Source organism: Pseudorasbora parva, chromosome 15 (assembly GCF_024679245.1).
Source record: "Pseudorasbora parva isolate DD20220531a chromosome 15, ASM2467924v1, whole genome shotgun sequence".
In the NCBI taxonomy this organism is placed as follows: Eukaryota; Metazoa; Chordata; class Actinopteri; order Cypriniformes; family Gobionidae; genus Pseudorasbora; species Pseudorasbora parva.
In genome coordinates this window covers 31,197,684-31,220,263 of record NC_090186.1, presented here as the reverse complement: position 1 = coordinate 31,220,263, position 22,580 = coordinate 31,197,684, and the positions used below count along the sequence as shown (strand labels likewise).

Here is a 22,580-nt window from a genome sequence, read left to right as displayed (position 1 = left end):
TCAACAAGGCATTTTCGCCCACAGGACTGCCACATACTGGATGTTTTTCCCTTTTCACACCATTGTTTGTAAACCCTAGAAATGGTTGTGCGTGAAAATCCCAGTAACTGAGTAGATTGTGAAATACTCAGACCTGACTAGTCTGGCATCAATAAACATGCCGCGCTCAAAATTGCTTAAATCACCTTTCTTTCCCATTCTGACGTTCAGTTTGGAGTTCAGGAGATTGTCTTGACCAGGACCACACCCCTAAATGCATTGAAGCAACTGCCATGTGATTTAATGAGAAATTGAACAGGTGTTCCCTACAATCCTTTAGGTGAGTGTATGTAACAATGACAGTGTAAAAAAAAAGTGTTACCACGAATTTCTATCCAAACATTTCAGTGTACTTGAAATATATGGATAATAAAATAGCCCTAAAAATGGTTAACTCGTTGAATTTTTTGATAATTATTTAACAAAGTAAAAAATCAAGCATTACAGAAGCCAGTTTGTTTTCTTCCAAGCTGGTTGCATGTGAGTGTGTGTCTTAAGACTCTATGGAGAAGGGAAAATATCTGTGGCGGATGGTCAAGATGACTTTGTTAGGGCGGAAACATGGCTAACCCTATTCTCAAATGACCCACTGGATTCATTACATTTAAATCAAACAAATCAAACACATGAAACACATTTTTATGGCTTTGGTATTGCATCTTTAAATTTGACAATTGAAAAGTGTATGCTGATGATCAAATTAATACTGACATTTTTTGTGGTTTTGAGAAGGATGAATAGGATTCCCCTCATCACAATATGCATTTCTTACCTTTAACTCCAAAATATAGGACATAAAATAAAATGGATTGTGTAATTTAATGTTGACTATATATAAAGCAAAAAGGAAGATATCGAAGTTGACATCTTGAAGACAGCAGGATACTTTATCTCTATATCTCTGCAGACTTGCATTTCATAAAGTTGAAAACAAATTTCAACCTTTAGCTGAGAATTCAGATCTTATTCTTCTGAGACAGTCCATGTGCCAGACATTCATCAGGATTTCACAATGACACTGCAGTGCCCATGACCTTTGTACAGCTGTCTGATAGCAATATGCAGCCTTTGGTAGACTACTATCAAGTTTAGAAGAGACCACATGAAATTGCAATCACATACATGCGCTGTCGTTGCATATTTCATGAAAAAAATCATACTGATTAATACTGTAATCAGTATCCTCATAGATACTTTGTACACTCAAAACAGAAAGCAGTATAGTTTTAGTGACCATGACAAGACCAGCCCTCAGTCTGACATTAGTCACAGATTCAAGTGCTGGATCACAACAGGATTTGGAGAGGGCTAGCTAAAATCTTTTGATTTTTAATTACTGGTCAGCTGATGTGTGGAGTCTCCATGGCTCTAATTCCTTAAGCCTCTCACTAACCAACTAATAATTCACACGGACATAAAAGAGAGGGAAAGTTCATTAAAGGTGAACTATGTAGTATTTTTGCAGTAAAATATCCAAAAACCACTAGGCCGGTGTTATATTTTGTTCAGTTGAGTACCTACAATATCCCAGAAGTTTCCAACTATTTGTAAATTGTGAGAAAATTGCTATTTTAACTAAGCACAGGGACGTTTCAGCATTGCATTTGAGGGAGTCGCCTGTCAATTGCGTCATATCTGCGTTACCCTCGGTTTCGGCTTTTATTTGGCAGGAGCGCTTTACTCTTAGCAGTGTGAACAAGTGAACGCACAGAGTAAAGTCATAACATCGTTTTGAACACACTTAAATGCATCTAATATGATAAACAGAGCTGCATTACCTCAAAATCATAACCGGAAGAGCGGATCTGTGCAGACACCCGGCGAATGTCTCCCGTCCCTTCATAATAAAAGTCCCGGTATTTGCGAGGCGGGTATTTGTTTAACAATCGCTCCAGCAGCTTTGCTCAGGTCTATAACAATCGGTCCTGCTCTGCTTTAGACTACAGTAACGTTAATAACCGCATGCATGAACGTGATTTCTGCCCGAGTCCTATTTTCCACCGGCTGTGATGAGAAGACCACATCTCCCAAGATGCTGCGCTCACACTTTGCGTCATCAAACTACGATTTGTTTTGAATAGGCGCCCTCTAGTGGACGGAAAGCTCCATAGTGCACCTTTAACTACTTTATTTTATATTTTATTCCGAATCTATTATATTTATTCTTTTATTTGTGTATCACATATATTAAAATGACCTCTGAAAGTCATCAAGTGAAGTTTTTTGTTGATAGCATATTAATACTGTTTAGGGCTGGGCGGTATGTCATTATGACAAAATGCCCATTGTGTCCACTGGGATTCAGCCGGTTATTTCTCACGTGAAAGTAAACAGCTCTGTGCAAACCGGATGTGTATCAATATAATGGATCCAATACGTTGATTTTAAAGTGACAGCAACCTACCCGTCATTAATGTGAATCAAACGAGAGAGAAAATAACTTACTGCTCTTGACTTAATGTTTTTTAGCTTTAATAATAATACATTTATATTTAATTAATACAGTGAAGACAATACAATATTTTATTTTTACATTTGATTATTACAATTCTGTAATCTGTACAAATTTGAACTACATGTTAAATAAACCTGAACTTTAAAAATATTTGTTTAATTTATATTTTTGTTATATTCTATTGTTTGTAATTATAACAGAAATGAGATTAAATAAAATAACTACTTTAGATATATATTGTTATTGTGAAAATTAGTTATAATAAAATAAGAATTTGCTCATATCGCCCACCCCTAATACTGTTCCACTTGGGAAAAAGAGAAAAAAACAATCAATGTTGCTTTCTAAGACAAATAAAGCTGAAAGGCAGACTGGAAGGTGACGTGGACCACATAAAGAGAGTGCGCCATTATAAAAAATGTACAAAAGAAAAGACACATTTATCTAGATATATAAATAATGATTTACATTTAGCCTTCTATTGGTTTCAAATAATTATTGATATAGATTTTTATTACAAATACACAGTAAATAATTTTAACTGTAAAAGGCTGTTTAACTGTAAAAACCACACTGTAAAAAATATGTGGTGGTTTTTGTTGGTTTAACTTAAAAAAGTAAGTAACCTGGTTGCCTTAAAATTTTGAGTTTATTGAAATAAAAATTTTGAGTTGATACAATGAAGGAAATTAGTTTAATAAATAGAAACTCAAAATATGTTTGTATCCGAACCACATAAAAAATGTGATAAATCATGAAAATAGCACTATTTTCTAGTTTCTAGTTTCTAGTTTCACTGCGTCATCAGAAATAACACACACATTATTACCCAATATGCTTACAAAATCTTTTAATAATCTTTTAATAAAGGTTGTCGAATCTCAAAAAATGTTCATTGTATTAACTCAAAATTTTAATTTCAATGAACTCAAAATTTTAAGGCAACCAGGTAACTTTTTTTCTAAATATTTTTTTACAGTGCAGTACAATTGGTTAACAGCAAGTTTCCGTACTATATACAGAGAGAAACTGTAAAAGATCTAAAATTGTCTCATTTTAATGTAAAATACTGTTAAATGTACCACAAAAACATTTTTGCATGTAAAAAGAACAAATCGACATAATTTACAGTTAAAAACTCTGAACTGGCATTCCCACAATTCCCTGTGACACTTCACATTTGATGGGTTTTTGAATAATGGTTCTCTCTTATTACACATTAGTGTTTTATATTAAATCTTATGTTGTTCAATTAACCTTTATTGCATTATTTAGTGTCATATGTTTTGCGCATCTTCCATATTTCCCGCAGCTTCTGGAAAAGCTACTTATGAACTCTGATTCATCATTTGGCTTTTCCCTTTACCACCAGTACCACCAGTGGACGTCAGTACATGTTAAAAGTACAAAACAGATGTTAGTAGCAGCAACAAGGCCTTGCTAAAACATTTTTTAGGTAAAAGTACAGTTTTTAAAAATGTACAGGCTGATCTGTAAATATGTTTATATTTTTTTATTCTAGCAACCACAGTTGCCAGATTTTTGTTAAAAAATACACTTTTTTTAAAGTGCATTTTAAAGATGGATAATATTAAGCTGTTTATTATTATATTATATAATTATATTACATTTTAGAGTATTCATTTATTAGAATTCACCATTAACTAAAAACAATTTTCAGAATAAAACAATACTGCATGTGATTTCAAGGGAAAAGTCAAAATGCAAAACCTTGCAATAAACTACTAAACTGCCATAGTCATAATATAAAATACCTATTAATGCAAATAGCTAGTTAAAAGAAAACCATTTCAAAATAAAGCCATGTTATTGAAGTCAATGTTAGGACTTTTTCTTTGAGGACATCCGTAAAATAGGTTTTGACAGCTTTTAAAAAAAAGATTTAGCAGCATATTATTGGCTGGAACCACAACAAACAAACACACACCCACTTAATGAAAGCCAAGCAGATTGCCATCTTCCCATTTCCCTTTGAATTGCTTATTCCTGTCCTAAATAAAGTTCAATAATGCAACTTTCTAATCAATATAGCACTAAACCCTCATCTCATCACTGACAAGTATTTCCAACCAATTTACAGACACGTCACCTAAGAAGATGGGGGTTGAAGGAAGGGCAACAAACACAAAAAGGTGGAAGTGATTGAGAAATGGGACACTGTCCCACTCTATCCCAGTCTGCTGTGGAGACCTGGTAGACATTAAATCAACCCTGATTACCGCCATGTGTCCATAATCCCCCAACACCCAGTACTACACACACACACACACACACACACACACACACACACACACACACACACACACACACACACACACACACACACACACACACACACACACACACATACACACACACACACACACACACCTTCATTGACCATTTCAATAAACTAGTTTATTTGTACACACACTGACTTTTATATGTGAATGATTAACCTATACACTGGCGATAGCATCTACACGTGGTTACTGCCAATAAACGTCCTCTTGTAATCTGATTTACTTCGGTCTGTATCTGAAAAGCAATGTAATTACAGGCAATAAAACTGTCTTTATAACCTAAACATTTCATTCGCCGTTCTTAAAATGTTAACGTATACAAATGTACACAGACACTCCCGCTCATGTTTTTCTTATCATTACCGCAATAATGCATTATTTTCATGTCCACGTCCCGCTGACAGAGGTGGAAATGACCAGGACTTAGGAGGTCAAGGACATGTTGGGATTTTTGATTTCTTACACTATTACTGATCAAATATTTTAAAAGCGCACAAATTCACTCGTACTTGTATGTCTAATATGTACAAAATGCTAACTTTTTTTTGCCTCGTCACATTAAATTTATGAATTACATGTCATGTTCGCATTTTTTCAATTCAAAATGGTGAAATTTCATAAAAAGTTGAGTAGTTTGCATCACTAGATAATTTATTACTGTTGGTAGCTGATTATTAAGTCTAAGACATGCATTTACTTCCATCTTTCCAGCATGAAATCTCACATTAGACCTGCCTAATATGATCTGATTGGCCATTTCGATCATTTTGACATTGAAAAGCACTGTTAGATCACTGAGTTAGAGTTAGCTTAATTTTTTTCTTCTTCTTTTTTTAAATACAAAAAAACAAAACAAAAAACAATTAGCTTTACTCATACACTAAAAGGATACAAGAAGACGAATAAAATTAGAAAATGTGATTAATAATTTGTTTTTGTTTTTTAAATTCATAGCTCAGACAAAATCATTGGCTCTATGCCCCCCCCTGGCCCCCGCCAAACCCCTCCTATTTTAAGAGTGAAGTGAATTCTAAAGAAAAATAGTATTCAGTTAGGCAGAATGAAGTCAATGAACTCTGAATGTGTCCTGTAGTAACCTCTGTATTAATCTTTTCAAAACAAGCACATTTTGTTACATGTATCACTCACATTTCAAATAACTTCTGCTGACAACTGCTTTACAGTCACAAATAACTGAGTTCAATAAGGACAGACAGACAGACAGACAGACAGACAAAGGGGTAGATGATAGATAGATAATGCTGTACTCTGAACATTACAGTCTGAAAATGGACCTTAGAAAAATGCTGCCTGGAGGGGATATGCTGACATATGGAAATAAACTCCACAGGAAATGAAGGAACATTAATCAGTTTCAAAACATCCTGTCATAACGTGATCATATGACATCTGATCATCTATAGTGGAGGATGATAATGAACTAAAAAAAAAAAAAAGATTATTGTTGGCCACTTGATGACTCCTGGTAATGTCACAATTTAACAATCTGCAGAGATCCACAGGAATTGTGTTCCACTAAAAATTGCACAAGAGACTGTGAAGTAAATGTTTTGAGCGGCAGCCAGACCTCTTTATTTGTCAAAATGAACCTAAATTGAAAACAATTCAGAAGCAGTGGCTGACCCTCAATAGTCTGAATTCTAAAGAACTGCAACCTCAAAACAAATATCAAGATGACCCCGTCTACTATATTTTCATTATGTTTACTGGTTCCAAAAATAAACAAGTGTAGTATGATTTTTGAAAGAATGAGTCTTAGTTGTCTGGTCTGACCAATCCTTCACTAAATTAATTCACTTAATGTATGTAAACTACCATTGAAAAGTTTTGAAACTCACCAAGTTTCTAGAACTTTTGCTCACCAAGGCTACATCTGTTTTATAATAGTTAGAGAAAAACTATTATAAAAAATGTAAATGTTTAAAATGTAAAATTCTTCAATGTCACATGATCCTTCAGAAATCATTTTAATATGCTGATTTGCTGCTCAACCAAAAAATCTTACTGTCAATTTGGATCAGTTTAATGCATTTTTTCTGAATAAATTATTAATTTCTTTAAAAAGATCTTACTGTGACTGGAAACACTGGATAACGGTACCTAGCCAGCTGACCAGTCAAGAAAATTACACTAAGTCAACAATTTCCATTTGAAAATTCCTGAAACTGTTCTTGTTCCTGAGGGTTTAACAAAGGAGCAATAGTTTCTTCGGAGACATGTAAAAGATATATTATATTAGATATTTTATATATATATATATATATATATATATATATATATATATATATATATATATATATATATATATATATATATATATATATATATAAGAGACATGTAGAAGCAGATAAAGTCTCAAACACATGTGCACACCTCTCTCAAACTTCAGGATAAACTTTTAGTATAGTTCTAGAAAAAGGCTTTTCTGGGATATATGAAACCAACCTTCTCAATCAAAACCTAAAAAGTTAATAGATGTTTTCAGTTGTACCGACAGAGAGGCCTAGCGCATGTGTTAGCACGTGCTAACATCTAAACTACTGTAGCTTTGTTTAATGACATATTTAATGAGAGCACATTCCTCAAAGTAACATCTGCATGTATACAGTTTTACAAAAGTGTTTACCACTTAAAGGTGACTAGATGCTAGGTAACGACTGAACAGTGTCAAACAGCAGCATGTGAGAAACCACAGTGTTGTTGTCTTGTCAGCCCTACACATAACATTTAGTAATTTCGGCAAAAAAGAGGGAGCTGAAGAAAAAAAAGAGAACTGGTGAAAGGAAAGATTAGGATATAAGGAAGTCCATAGTGTTTATGTCAGTGCTGAGACAAATGTAGTATAAAATGTTGAAAGACTATTTAGAGAATCTCAGCATAGACCCTGACAGGACGTTTTTCTCAGTACTGATCCAAAGACTAACCTACTGCCAGTCTCTTTGAAATTTTTTTTTTTTTTTTGCCTCTACCTATACTTTTGCAACTACAAAACATATCACAGTCACAGCCATTTCCAGATGAAATAAACACTAGGCAGTAAAACACTTACATTATGATAACAGAGGCAGATTATCAGTTAATAAAGACACGTGGTTCATTGCACAATATTCTGTTATATCTTTTACCATTGCGCTTGATTGTTTTGATGTAGTAAACTTGCTCTAAGTCCTCTTGTACAGCGCCACAATTAGGTATGAGTCCTGTGAAACACGAGTCACGGTAAAAAAAAAAAAAAAAAAGCATAAACACTTGTAGAAGCAAGCTAAAATGCATGACTGCCTTCAGCAAATGCATTTTTATCTCATGTTTGCTTTGTTAACTGTGTTATCGGTTATGTTTAGGGTAGGGTTTAATGTAGGTGGCATGCTACGGAACATTATATATGTTGTGTATAACAACCACTGAATTAAACATTGTCAAGTTCATCTGTTTTGGATGAAAATGAATGCACTTTTAATGTCACTCACAGACCATTTTAATTTAAAAGTCTTATGAAACAAGCAAAAAGCAATGTAATACCCTTTTGAAGACATTTTGCCTATTGGCCTGGCTGGGTTGGCCAATCCCTGTTGGCCAAATTATTTTATGGTCTCATGAAACAAAATCAAACATGGTTTTCTTGACAACTAGTCTAAGGTGGTTTGATGTAGCAGTTATTAAAAAATAATGTTTATAAAATACATTTTTTTATTGAGAATCAATACCAACTGACATATTGCATGTCAATAACTTTTACAGAAAGAAAAAGCAAGCATGCAATGCAATGCATTTAAGTAAACAACCTACACTATATGGATAAAGCATGTGGACACCACACCGCTTGTGCTTCTTAATCACAAAACCAGGCATTAATACTTCCACTCTTCTGGGAAGGTTTTCCACTATATGTTATATATATCATCAATGAGGTCAGGTACTGGTAAAGGGGACAAGCTCAGATTCTGTGTTCTAATTAATCCCAAAGAAATTCTGAAAAATAGTTTTTTTGTCCTACTCAAAGCAAATGGGTTCCAATGTTATTTTGGAACACATCAGTTTATACATCTTTTGTTCCACACAAGAAAGAAAAGAAATCATAACATTTTGGAATGACATGAGAATCATTTTTGAAAAACTACTTTTTCAAAGTTTTATTACTCACCCTCGAGCCATCCTAGGTATGACATTCTTCTTTCAGGCAAAAACAATCAGAGTTATATATAAAAAAAGATTTAAAAAACAATTCACTTCAGAAGGTCTTCCGTGTGGAGTACTTTTAATAGATGGATGCATTTTTTTGGTCTTCAGATTTTGTGCTGCCATTTACTGCAATTATAACAAAAGACAGAGGGCATATTTTAATATAACTCTGACTGTATTCGTCTGAAAGAAGAAAGTCATACACCTGCTTGAGGTTGAGTAAATCATGGGGTAATTTTCATTTTTGGGTGAACTATCCCTTTAAGATTTGTCATCACTGGAATTTAAAAGCCAAGACAGACCTGATAATTATTAGGGCATGGCCACATACTTGCAATGCATGTTTCAGCCCTCATTTCCAAAGCAGAAAGTATACCATATTAAAGACACCAACCACCTCCAAGGTAAATTAAAGTAATGTCAAACTTAGCCTTAATTTGTAAAACGAGACATTTACACATCAATGCAAGCTCACTATGTAAGAATTGCACACAGGTTTTTTTTCCCTCTCATTTGTTGTCAACATTCATGGAAAGATAGAAACTGAAAGAAAAAGAACAACAGAGACTGAGTGACCCACCGTCAATCAGCGGCGACAACTTCCGTCACCGATTTCTATTGTGTGATCAAATAGGCGTTTGTTCTTGTCAGTCAACGTATTTACACACACACCCACCCACACAAATGCCCTCCACAGAACTATTGTCAGAGATACAGAGATTGTGAATGTGTAGCAAGAGCACATAAGAAACCGAGGAGAAGCAAAGAAGTGAGGGGATGAAGTACCGCAAATGTGTGAACTATAAAGGGATACACCGAAATAGATTGATCCAAGCAGATTTTCCTAAAATATCCGCAATACTCCATTTGAACAGCATTAGAGTACAAAGCCTTGCCAAGTATTCTCACTGTCAACGGCTGAGAGCAGAGGTTACAGAATAATTACAGTTAGTTAGTTCTCATGCAATATGAGCGATCATAAGATTTGTGAGTAATTTACAGCATTAGAGCTAACTGGGTCAGATAAAGGCTTATTAAGGAAATGTCTGTCAATTTTTGTTTTGTATTGTATAGCTTTAAAAAGCCACTGTTAAGAAGCTGTTGTCTCTGAGTCTGGAGTCTCAAAAACCTCTCTAACTTCAGAACCTTTGGTAGTTGTGCGTAAAGTTGCATTTCAGCCACCTCCAATACTCACAAAGAGAAACGTTTACAGTGTGGGTGTAGAAATACATTTTTAAACAGTTTTATTGCTGTGATGTTTTTGCAGCATGGGATAGTGCATTGGCCTGAATGAAAATCCTTTTATTTCAGAAGGCACTATCCTTCTTTTTATAACATAGCAAAAAAAAGTTACTATTATACATGTCTCCGAAGAAACTTTACATTGCTCCTTTGTTAAACCCTCAGGAACAAGCACAGTTTCAGGAATTTTCAAATGGAAATTGTTGTCTTAGTGTAATTTTCTTGACTGGTCAAGTTCGTATAAACTTCCGTCTCACTTTCCAATATTTCAACCCAAATTATCACCTGCTAGCTCCTTGCTGACATCTTGTATTGTAAGTCTTCATGTATTTCTTCACCCTCTTAGGTTAAAGAAATACAACTTTACACACAACTGCCAGCCTGCATATAGGTTTCACGATATACACCGATCAGGTGAAGTGAATAACACTGATTATCTCTTAATCACGGCACCAGTTAGTGGGTGGGATATATTAGGCAGCAAGTGAACGTTTTCCTCAAAGTAGATGTGTTAGAAGCAGGAAAAATGGGCAAGCGTAAGGATTTAAGCGAGTTTGACAAGGACCAAATTGTGATGGCTAGACGACTGGGTCAGAGCATCTCCAAAACTGCAGCTTTTGTGTGGTGTTTCCGGTCTGCAGTGGTCAGTATCTATCAAAAGTGTCCCAATGAAGAAACAGTTGTGAACAGGCGACAGTCATAGGTGGCCAAGGCTCATTGATGCCGGTGGGGAGCGAAGGCTGGCCTGTGTGGTCCAATCAAACAGACGAAATACTGTAGATCAAATTGCTCAAGAAGTCAATGCTGGTTCTGATATAAAGGTGTCAGAATACACAGTGCATCGCAGTTTGTTGCATATGGGGCTGTATAGCCACAAACCAATCAGGGTGCACATGCTGACCTCTGTCCCAACAGTGGCCACGTGAGCATCAGAACTGGACCATGGAGCAAGAGGTGGCCTGGTCTGATGAATCACGTTTTCTTTTATGGCTGGGTACATGTGCGTCACTTACCTGGGGAACACATGGCACCAGGATTCCGGCGGAGGCAGTGTGATGCTTTGGGCAATGTTCTGCTGGGAAACCTTGGGTCCTGCCATCTGTGTGGATGTTACTTTGGCACGTACCACCTACCTAAGCATTGTTGCAGACCATGTACACCCTTTCATGGTATTCCCTGTTGGCTGTGGCCTCTTTCAGCAGGATAATGTGCCCTGCCACAAAGCAACAATTGTCTAGGAATGGTTTGAGGAGCCCAAAAGTCAGTTTAAGATGTTGTCAATACAATCGAGCATCTGTGGGATGTGCTGAACAAAAAGTCTGATCCATAGAGGCCTCACAACTTACAGGAGGACTTAAAGGATCTGCTACTAAAGGATAAGCTGCTTGGTGCCAGATACCTCAGCACACAATCAGGGGTCTAGCGGAGTCCATGCCTCGACGGATAAGGGCCGTTTGGCTGCAAAAGGGGGACCAACACAATATTAGGATCATTGGGGTAATATTATATATAATAATATTTCATATGTCAATGTTATGCCTGATTGATGTATATATCATCTGTGGAAGATGTAAGACCATAAATTGTTCCTCCAATCATTGCATTCGGTCTGAACGGTAATTGCATACAATGACCTATCTGCCTGTCATCGTATGCATTTCCATGCCTCCGCTCACCCTGCTCACGCAGACATCAAATCATCAGCTTGTTTCATGCTATGCAGATTTAGACAGACGTCAGTCACCGAGCACCGCATCGGAAATAGCAGCAGTTCCTTCTGAACTAAAACAATGAGCGTTACAATCAAACTCATTTTTATAGGTCAGATCTCCTTCCCCAGTTTGGAGTGGGACTATCAGTTTGTTCAAGAAATCAGGAAACCTGTTTAAAAATAATAATTACTTTGGCAATTCCATTTATTAATGCAAAGACAAACCAATGTGAGTTGTGAATTTAAAGCCGCTTATTCCCTTGCTTAAAAAATAATAAAAGGTACAACAGCTTCTTTACTCACGATAATAAACCACATACCAACACATCCATAAAACTGCAAGTATCAATGCACAATCTAATCAGATTTCAAAATCAGTCAAACAAGTGTTTTTCCAATTGTTTTACACAGCACAGTTCTCTCATTTAGGATGCACCAACCGTTAGGATGGACCAGCCATGTTGTTCCTGGGAGCATAATCATGCAGTTTGGGACCAGGTCTTATTATCAGATACTCACAATGGCTGTAGTGACCATTCTCTCTGTCGTTACTCTGACCGTGAAGAGGCAACGCCGGCGGATGCCACATGACCGCGAGCAGTGAGCACCACTTAACCAAAACTCACCGGGCACAGTATAGCACCTGTCCGAACACAGACTCGCTCCACTGATGGAACAGATGGGATATGAGCGAAACAGGACGGCCGTAGGGGGAGGAGTCTGCTCGTTTATGGGATTACTCGGATTATCAACGATTGAATCCAGCAAGAACCGTTTACTGCCACAAAGATCAGCCTCCCTCCAAGCTTTGACAAGACTCCTTCTGCACAGACCAGACAGAGGCTCAGGGTATCATTAAATCTATCAGCCCAGATGGGCCACCTGTTGCCAGCCCAGGGATGAAGTGCGCTCAAGTGTGTGTGAGATTCAAATAAAGAAGCGATTTGTTTGGATACAGATTTTAAGATTATATTTACAGTGAACATCTGATTGTCAAATAAATTGTATAATTGACCATAGTATAGGAGCACTTCTATGAAAGCAGTAAAGTGGCAATGACTGCACTCTCACACATGCACACACACACACACACACACACACAATGAAACAGTTCACAGCCAAGTCTGGCAGCCTCCTCTCACAAACCTGCCTGTGTGTTTATTATCTAATGCACTTCTAACTCCAAACACTGAATCAACATTAGCACTGGACAGTTAAAAGACCAAGAAGAAAAATGAGCTTGGATATTATTCACAGTACTGTCCAAACGTTTTTTTTTTTTTTTTAAATAATACCTTTATTCATTAAAAGTCAGTAAAGACTTATACATTACAAAAATCAAGTTTCCACAAAAATATTAAGCAGCAAAGCTTATAATAAGAAATGTGTCTTAAGTTCCAATTTAGCATATATTAGAATGATTTCTGAAGGATAGTGTGCTGAAGTAACTGAAGTATTTTGATCAAATAAAAAACAGCGTTGGTGAGTATAAGAAAATTATTTTAAAACATTAAATTATTTTATCGACCACAGGCCTGTACTGTATTAATAAAAACAATAAATCTAGAGACAAGTAAATCAAATATTCAAAAATTAAATATCAGTCATATCAGCATCGTCAATTACGGATTTTGAGCAAAATGAATTGCAAAAACGGTCCAGAAAAAAAATTAAATGAAACTTTGAGAGATTTCAATATAGTGATGCATTGAAAGCAATGCAACGATGCAGAAGACTTTCTACTAAAGCGAGAGAGAGAGAGAGAGAGAGAGAGAGAGAGAGAGAGAGAGAGAGAGAGAGAGAGAGAGAGAGAGAGAGAGAGAGAGAGAGAGAGAGAGAGAGAGAGAGAGAGAGAGAGAGAGAGAGAGAGAGAGAGAGAGAGAGAGAGAGAGAGAGAGAGAGAGATGACTTTATGACAGAATGCCTTCGGGGTAAATCTAAAAAAGTCTCTTTAATATGTCATCCTATAAAAGCAATGCTCCACATGGATCAGTCTGAATGAAAGAGAGTTGAGATAACACAGAAGATTGACACAATTGGAGCTGCCTGTAGAAATATTGGGAGTCGCACAGCACCAAAAAAACAGCATTAGGTTCTCAATCTTCTTGCATTTTTCTTATTGCTAACAAAAACATCAGACACTGACATCACTCTGATATTATTTTCTGATATTATTATTATTTTTAACTCATCTAGCATGACCCATGACAAAAAAGGTTAAAAAAAAAAGTATTATTTATTAGACCTAACAAACATTATTATTATCTTCCATCTTTAATAAGCCTTAGCCTCAGAATAATTAGGAGGGTATTAATGTGTACACTACCATTCAAAAGATGACTTTATTCAGCAAGGACGCATTGAAATGATCAAAAGTGGTGGCAGTAAAGACTAAAGATGCACTTATGTATTGGTCGTTGATATCTGTCAGCTGATTTTTTTGATCAGTTTAAAACCATCATCTGCCTACTGGCTACAGCATAAAAAGAGCATATAAAACTGTTTATCAACTAACTATGTGAAGGCACTGAGTTGTAATGTCTTTCCATTTGTTAATGAACTGTGTAATGTTTTATCAAAATAATTTGATGATGCAGCAATAAACTAGTTAGCATACCTTAATGCATGTGTTTTTGAACTTTGCTAATTCAAAGAAACCGTATGTAAGAAATGTATTCAGTTTATCATAAAATGGCCCTGATATTTCACTAAACATTACGAGATCATGTTAATTTCAAATACTTATATCACTGAAAACATTAGTCCGGCCAGGATATTGTCATATAAAAGTTGTTGCAGCCCTCAACTGATGTTGATGTTTTGGCCTGAAGCTCCACCCTCCACCTATCTACCAATCACGAAGTCAGTAGTGTTTCTGCATCCGGGTTGCCAGCTCTGCTCTAGTTACCACAGCTGCAGCTACAAACGTTCCTGCTGGATACTGCAGCTTATCTGGCAACCTCGAGTCAGGGGGAGGGGAGGGGGATACACCGCTCTATAGTCATTTCAAAGTGATTACAGTACCAATCCAATTTTGGCCACAATCTTACATACACTTCCTTTAAAACATGATAAAAACAGTAGTCTTTTTTTTGTAATGACACAAGTTCAAATAATTGAGCAAGTAACCAATACTGGGTTCGGAATTGGCCAATAGTTGTTTGTTTAAGGGTTTGTTCACCCAGAAATTTAAATTATGTCATCCTTTACTCACCTTCATGTCATTCCAAACCTGTAAGATTATCGTTATTCTTCTGAACATGAAAATATATTTACTATGAATTGAGGGGTTTAGTCCAAATTTTCAGAAGAGACAAAATCGTTATATACCGCTTTGTTCTAGCATGTCAGGCATGTTTAGTTGAGCTTCTCTTTATGTTTGCTAATCGATGTTTATATGTGAATAAAAGCATAAATTCAATCATAAAAAGCAATTGTATCAAAATTTTAACTAAACCACTTGTGGATTAGTTTTACCATCTCTTTATGAACTTTTTTCAAGTGGTAGTTATGTAGCTTTCAATAGAGAGTATTTGTAAAAATATCTTTTTTTTTTTTTTTTTTTTTTTTTTTTTTTTTTATCCTTTATTTTACCAGGATAGTCCCATTGAGATATAAATCTCTTCTTCCAGGGAGTCCTGGCCAAGATGGCAGCACAGAAAGTTTCACATAAACAACATACAAAAAAAAAAAAAAAAAAAAAAAAAAAAAAAAAAAAAAAAAAAAAAAAAAACATCTGAATCTTTCATAAAATTTTGTCCAACACTCAAAATAACAACAAAATCTACTTAACAAAACATACACATGTTTCCCTTAACTTGGTTAATAAGAGGTTTTTAAAAACTTTTAAAGAAGGGAGTGCTTCTATCCTTATTATACTCTGCAGCTCATTCCATAACCAGGGAGCATAGAAAGAGAAGGCAGTTTTACCAAACTCTGAACGTACTCTAGGAACCTTTAAAAGCAATTTATCTCTCGATCTAGTGCTATAAGTACAGGTGTAATACGATAAAAGTTGACAAATATAAAGTGGTAGTTTTCCCAACAATGCCTTAGCAATAAACATCAGCATGTGTATTTTTCTCCTTTGAAACAAAGAAGACCAACCCACCAATTCGTACAAGTTACAATGATGAGTGCGTGAAGAGGCACTCGTCACAAAGCGCAAGGCAGCATGGTATACACAATCTAACTTTTTTAGAGAAGATGAACTTGCATGCATATAAACCACATCACCGTAATCTAAGACGGAGAGGAAACAACTTTGAATAATTCTCTTTCTTGCTTCTAAAGGAAAACATTTCTTTAAACGAAAGAGAAAACCCAGTTTTGGTCTAAGCTTTTAAGAGATTTTCAATATGTACATTAAAACCTAATTTTTCATCTAGCCATATGCCTAAGTATTTATAACAGTTTACTCTTTCTATACAGTCTCCTTCTAAAGTTAAAATCGGGAAATCTGTTTTAATGGAACCCCGGGTGAAAAGCATATAATTTGTTTTTTGTGTGTTTAAAACCAGTTTCAAATTTGACAATGACAGCTGCAAAGACCAAAAAGAATCTTGCAGAAACTCCATGGCTTGACTCAAAGAATGTGCGACTGTGTAAATGATTGTGTCATCAGCATATAGATGGATTCTAGCTGGAGTTATCCCACAACCTATGTCATTGATATAGATAGAAAATAAAATTGGTGCTAAAACTGAACCCTGTGGGACACCTTTTTTAATTGTTTGTTCTGCAGATATAAAATTTTCAACTGAGACACATTGAGTTCGTTCAAATAAGTAATTATTAAACCAATTTAGAGCTGTTTCACTAAAACCCACACAACTAAGTCTCTGCAACAGTAGTTTATGGTCTACAGTGTCAAATGCTTTGGAGAGATCTACAAATAAAGCTGCACAATGCTGTTTACTATCCAAACATTTAATAATATCATTAGTGACCAGCATGGCTGCAGTTACAGTACTGTGACCTGATCTAAAGCCTGATTGAAATTCATTTAAAATATTATTTTCAGTAATAAACTGTTTTACTTGATCATTTATAAAAGATTCAAATACTTTTGCCATCACTGACAACCTTGAAATTGGACGGTAATTATTCATCTCAGATGGATCACCACCTTTTAACAAAGGTAGAATCATAGCCGATTTCCATGCACGAGGAATAACATTTGATTTTAAACTTAAATTAAAAATTGAAGTGATGGGTTCTGTTATAAGATCTGCAGCAATTTTTAAAAAGTAAGGCTCTATTTTATCAAATCCCGCTGATTTTTTACAATCCAAGTTTGACAAGGCTTTATAAACTTGTGTAGCCAAAATAGGAGTAAAGGTGAACAGCTGAGAACAACACGAAGCATTTGCCACATTGCCTTCTACATTATGTTCCTCTAAATTACTAAAGTCCGGAATTAAGCCAGCAGTGATAAAATGGTTGTTAAAAGCTGTTACAATATTTTCCTTGTCCCGTATTACACTCTCATTTATTTTTAAACAGTCCGGCAGACTGGTGGAGTTTTTTTTTACCACCAATTGATTGAGTCAACTTCCAGAAATTTGTCGGATTGTTCAAATTTTCATTCATCATATTTAAATAATAATCACATTTAGATTTTTTTATCAATTTTGTACAGTTATTTCTTATTGTCCTATAATTTACCCAATCCATATTATTATTTGTTTTCTTTGCTTTAGCCCATGCATTATCTCTATTTTTTATAAGAGAAGATATTGACTCATTAAACCAGGGATTATCTCTACTTCTTACTCTAAACCTTTTAAAAGGTGCATGTTTGTCACATATAGTCAAAAAAGTACATTTAAAATACTCCCATGCTATATCAACATCAGGTATCTGTGAAACAACATATAAATCACTATTATAAATATCTTGCAGAAAGGCTTGATCATTAAAATGTTTAAATTGTCGTTTTAAAATAAAACGTGGTTTACTCTTTGGAATCCTACAATTCCTTACACATACTATTGCACAATGGTCACTTACATCATTACAAAAAACGCCAACTGCAGAGAATCTATGAGGAGCATTGGTTAAAATTACATCAAGTAGCGTGGATTTAACTAGATCTTTATGATTTAACCGGGTGGGTAACTTTATCAATTGATCCAAACAAAGAGAGTCGCAAATACCCTTGAGTGGGTCAGACATTTGTGATAACCAATCCCAGTTTAAATCCCCGAGTAAAATAAGCTCTGATTTAGTCCAGTTATGGAGAAGGTCCGTAAGTGAAGTAATAGCTTCACTTGAAGCTGAAGGGGGACGATAACATCCAACAACGATGATATCTGGACCATTACCAAAAACTAATTTAATTGCCAAAAGTTCAAAACAGTTTGGTTTGCTGATGGATAATATACAAGTGCAGTTTAGCTTAGACTTAATATAAACTGCAACTCCACCACCTTTTTTTGTTCGATCCGATCTAAAAACATTATACCCCTCAATATGGATCATGTTATTAGGAACTGACTTCTTTAACCATGTCTCTGATAGAACAATTATATCAGAGTTCGTTGAATCAGCCCATATTCTTATTAGGTCTATTTTGTTTACCAAACTGCGGACATTGAGGTGAAAAAGATGCAAACCATTACTAGACTTGAACTCAGCAGGAGTCTGAAGCTGCGCAAGTTCTGGGCCTGGATTAGGGTGGATATTCCCCGATATTAGGAGCAAAAGAAAGACCAACCAGCTCTTCCGTGCTGCGCCAGCTGTCGAACTGTCCCTATAGATGAACGTCGCATAGGGAGACAGTTTTCCGTTTCCACGTGCCCACAAACATCGCAGACCTCTTGATTCATCCCTCAGAATAAAAGGCGCCCGACCAAAAAGGCACCTCTCAACCCAGGGCCTCATGACAGGATTCCCATCAACCGGCTCCAGGGAAGTCACAGTGTTCGGAATAATCCACGAATACGATGCAGGTGTATCTCTCCCCTCATTAGCATTAGCATTAAGCATGCCGTCCATAGGGATCCACAGCGTCAGGCAGCCAAGCAAATAAACAAATATAAAATATGCCCTCATTTAGGCAATTAATTAGTTATAGTAATAATAATAATGTAGATAAAAATCCAACGTAAGCCTTAAAACAGTCTTTGATGTCCTTTTAAGTTGGAAAGAAGCAGAGATAAACAACACACATACTACATACAGGCAGCCATCTTGGATCCTTTTGTCGTTTTGTTGTCTTAAAGGGTTAATTCACCCAAAAATGAAATTTCTTTCATTAATGACTCACCCCAAAGTCGTTCCACACCCGTAAGACCTCCATTCATCCTCGGAACACAGTTTAAGATATTTTAGATTTAGTCCGAGGCCTTTCTGTCCTTTGAATGTAAGTGTATGCACACTTGCTGTCCACGTCCAGAAGGTAATGAAAACATCATCAAAGTAGTCCATATGTGACATCAGACTCTTTTAAAGCGTCGACAATACATTTTGGTCCAAAAATAACAAAAACTATTACTTTATTCAGCATTGTCTTTTCTTCCGCGTTTGTTTTCAAACCTCAAATAAATATTCTACTTTGATGATGTTTTCATTACCTTATGGACATGGACAGCAAGTGAGCATACACTTATATTCAAAGGACATAAAGCCCTCGGACTAACTCTAAAATATCTTAAACTGTGTTCCGAGGATGAACGGAGTTCTTACGGGTGTGGAACGACATTAGGGTGAGTCATTAATGAAAGAAATTTCATTTTTGGGTGAACTAACCCTTTAATTTGTGATCCGAAGATGAATGAAAGTCTTATGGGTTTGGAATGACATGAAGGTATGTAAATGATGACAGAATGATTTTTTATGGGTGAACTGACCCCTGAAAATCAGTATCCGTATCTGCCCAACAAAACCCTATGTTGACTTTTGTCTACATTGATAGTAATATGAAATGTTTCCTGAGCAGTGAGCCCCAAATGCAATAATTTTTAATCTGTTAAAACTGTTTTACTATATTGTTTGATCCCATAAATGCAGCCTTGATGAGCACAAAAGACTTCTCAAAAATCGCACAGCCTGCGACCAATGTTGACAAGCATGTGAACACAGTTCAACCCCGCTACTCTGATGCAAGGCTCCATGTCTAACATTTCAAAGCAGCATGTCCTAGGAAGCACTCAGGGTGCGAACATGTCCGGCGATCAAAATAGATTTCCACCCTTGCCCCAGTCTACTTTAACCCTACATTACTCCAGCATCCAGAATGAGGAGCTAATAAGAGCTGAGTAAGGGCCAAAATATCTCTGTTAGTTAATTTATCTATAACGGTTATAGTAGCAGCGCCACCAGTGTGAAGGTAATGACAGACTGTGCATACGAATTGTCAAACTGCTCCTAAAAAAAGGGCTAATCTTAATAATCATCCAATTTTAATTCAGCTGGTCGTGGTCTCAAACTACCCTGACTAACAGGACCATTTGGATAAAGAACACTCCAATATGTTTTATTTCTCATGGATTGCATATCCTCTGTTTTTCCCCAAAGCCTTTCCCAAAAGCTGGGCTTCCCAAAAGCTGGGCTTTTCTGACTCTCCTGAAAGTGGTGGTAAGGGCAAGGCTGCTCAGTGAGTCACATGTTGAAGGCCTTAAGTGCATATAGGAAATCTACAGAAACCGCTGTGAGCAGTTTGAAAGCATGTGTACAGCTAACAAATAACAAAGGCCCCTGAGCCACTCCTGCCTGAAGACTGTAACACACGTGTCCTTTCTGTTTTCTCATCTATGTGTCTTTGGACTTGCAGAGTGGGTTCACATTGTTAAAGGCTGAGGAATGTTGTCAGCTATAAACAATTCTCTGAAAGTCTACAGCAACAGGGGAACAAAACTGAGAGTGAAGGCACAGGCGGCTTCATTGACATCAAAAATTCCTATAGCTCAAACAGTAGAGATCTTTTTGCTAGCAACGCCAAGGTCATGGGTTCCATTCCCAGGGAATGCATGAACCAAAATAATATAAACCCTGAATACATGTTCTTTAGATAGAAGCATCTGCCAAATGAATAAATGCAAATGCAATTTAAAAGCAATTGAATTTATATAGCTGTTCACTACAAAAACGTGGTTAGCTTTGATTAATTTAACCTTGTTAACCTTGTTCAAAGTTCAAAACCTGCAGCGTGTCTGTCTAGCTAAGCAACAGCAATAACCTCAACATCATAGTGGCATGACTGCATGTTTACAGCTTTCTATTATCTATTTATTAATCATTATTAGTTCCCATTCTTATTGCATCATGCATGAATACACAAATACTTTAACCTACTTATTAAGACAGCATACTATATTTGTGTTTACTCACAAGAACTCTGTAAAATACTACACTTAGAAAATACATGGTATTCTTCATTGGAAAAATATGTACACATCTGATACTTTACCTCGAAAGCATTATGTACATTCGTCTGAATTCTTGCTCTGCTGGAAAATCCAGCTTAACCCTGTACAGCTGTGTTTTGGAACATGGAAGATGGTTTCAAGCTGGTAGATCATCTTGGAGATGCCTGCTGGTCAAACTGATAGCTGAGTTTGGTACCAAAACTGGTAGCCTACCATTCGTAGACCAACAGATGACCAGCTAATAACCAGAGTGGACAAACTAAAAACCTCCCACAGTGTTCCAAAACACAGCAGTGTGCTAATGTATCCAGGTGAAGTTTTTAAATCTGAATAAATAAATAAGCATTGGGTAAATTCATTACAACTTGACATGACCATGCCAGGTAAGTTGAATTAACAGCGTCGTGCACTTTGGTGTGTCAAACTGGCGATTTTTATTTGATTCGAGTCTTATGATTTACAGTCAACACTCTATTTGCTAACATTAGAACTTGTCTTTGACTTTGTCTAAAATAACATGTCATTCGCATTCAGGCGTGCTTTGTCCCTATTTTGTCGACCCGAGCGGTCGAGTATACCGTATATACAATTAAAATGCCAACCATGCCTGTAAACCGCGGCGTGATCACCTGACAAATGGCCATTCACGCGGGCTGATAGTAATGTTACTATTATAATCTGTCTTAAGTTCATCAGCGAAGTTATTTTAAAGTATTGACGGCACGCGCGCTTGTGACAAAAAGCACGGGCAACCGCGCAAAGATGTCACAGAAGAGCAGCAAAAAGAAATGGAGAGACACGGAGACTTACGGATATGTAAATATGTGTTATGAGTATCCATTCCGAATCAGTTTACTGTCGGGTCTCGTCTTGGAGCCGCGCGGCACCCCTCTCAATTCCTCTGCCCGGCCCGAGTGAACTGAAATCTGCGGCGCTACTGGCTGGCTCGGGGCCCCGCTCAGGGGGAGGCTGGGAGGAGGGGTTTCACAAACGACAACAATCAGATAAGACACAGCAGGCAGATGACTTCAGCACATGTATACAACAGTTTGTACAAAATAACATTTCAACAGTATAACCATAACTAATTACTATTTAGAAAACATTATTTTTTTTGTAAATACATGCTATGAATACTGAACTATTCAAACATGAATAGCAACAGTAGGCTACCAAGCTGGACATTGTAAAATGTCTTGTCAGGAAACCTAAAAATGTGACTGTTTAAAAAATTATTTAATTACTTACACCAGCAAAAG

The 22,580-nt window shown here is 36.3% G+C and overlaps 1 protein-coding gene across 1 annotated transcript in view; it reads right to left on the bottom strand.

Annotated features, from left to right (window-relative positions):
* The window catches only part of rxrgb (retinoid X receptor, gamma b), a 42,489-nt gene extending 20,218 nt beyond the window's left edge, over positions 1–22,271 (bottom strand). The window contains exon 1 of the mRNA XM_067417693.1: positions 22,132–22,271. Coding sequence (XP_067273794.1) covers positions 22,132–22,162 — 31 coding nt within the window. The 5' untranslated portion in view covers positions 22,163–22,271. The remainder of the gene's footprint in view (positions 1–22,131) is intronic.
* Positions 22,272–22,580: the final 309 nt, after the last annotated feature.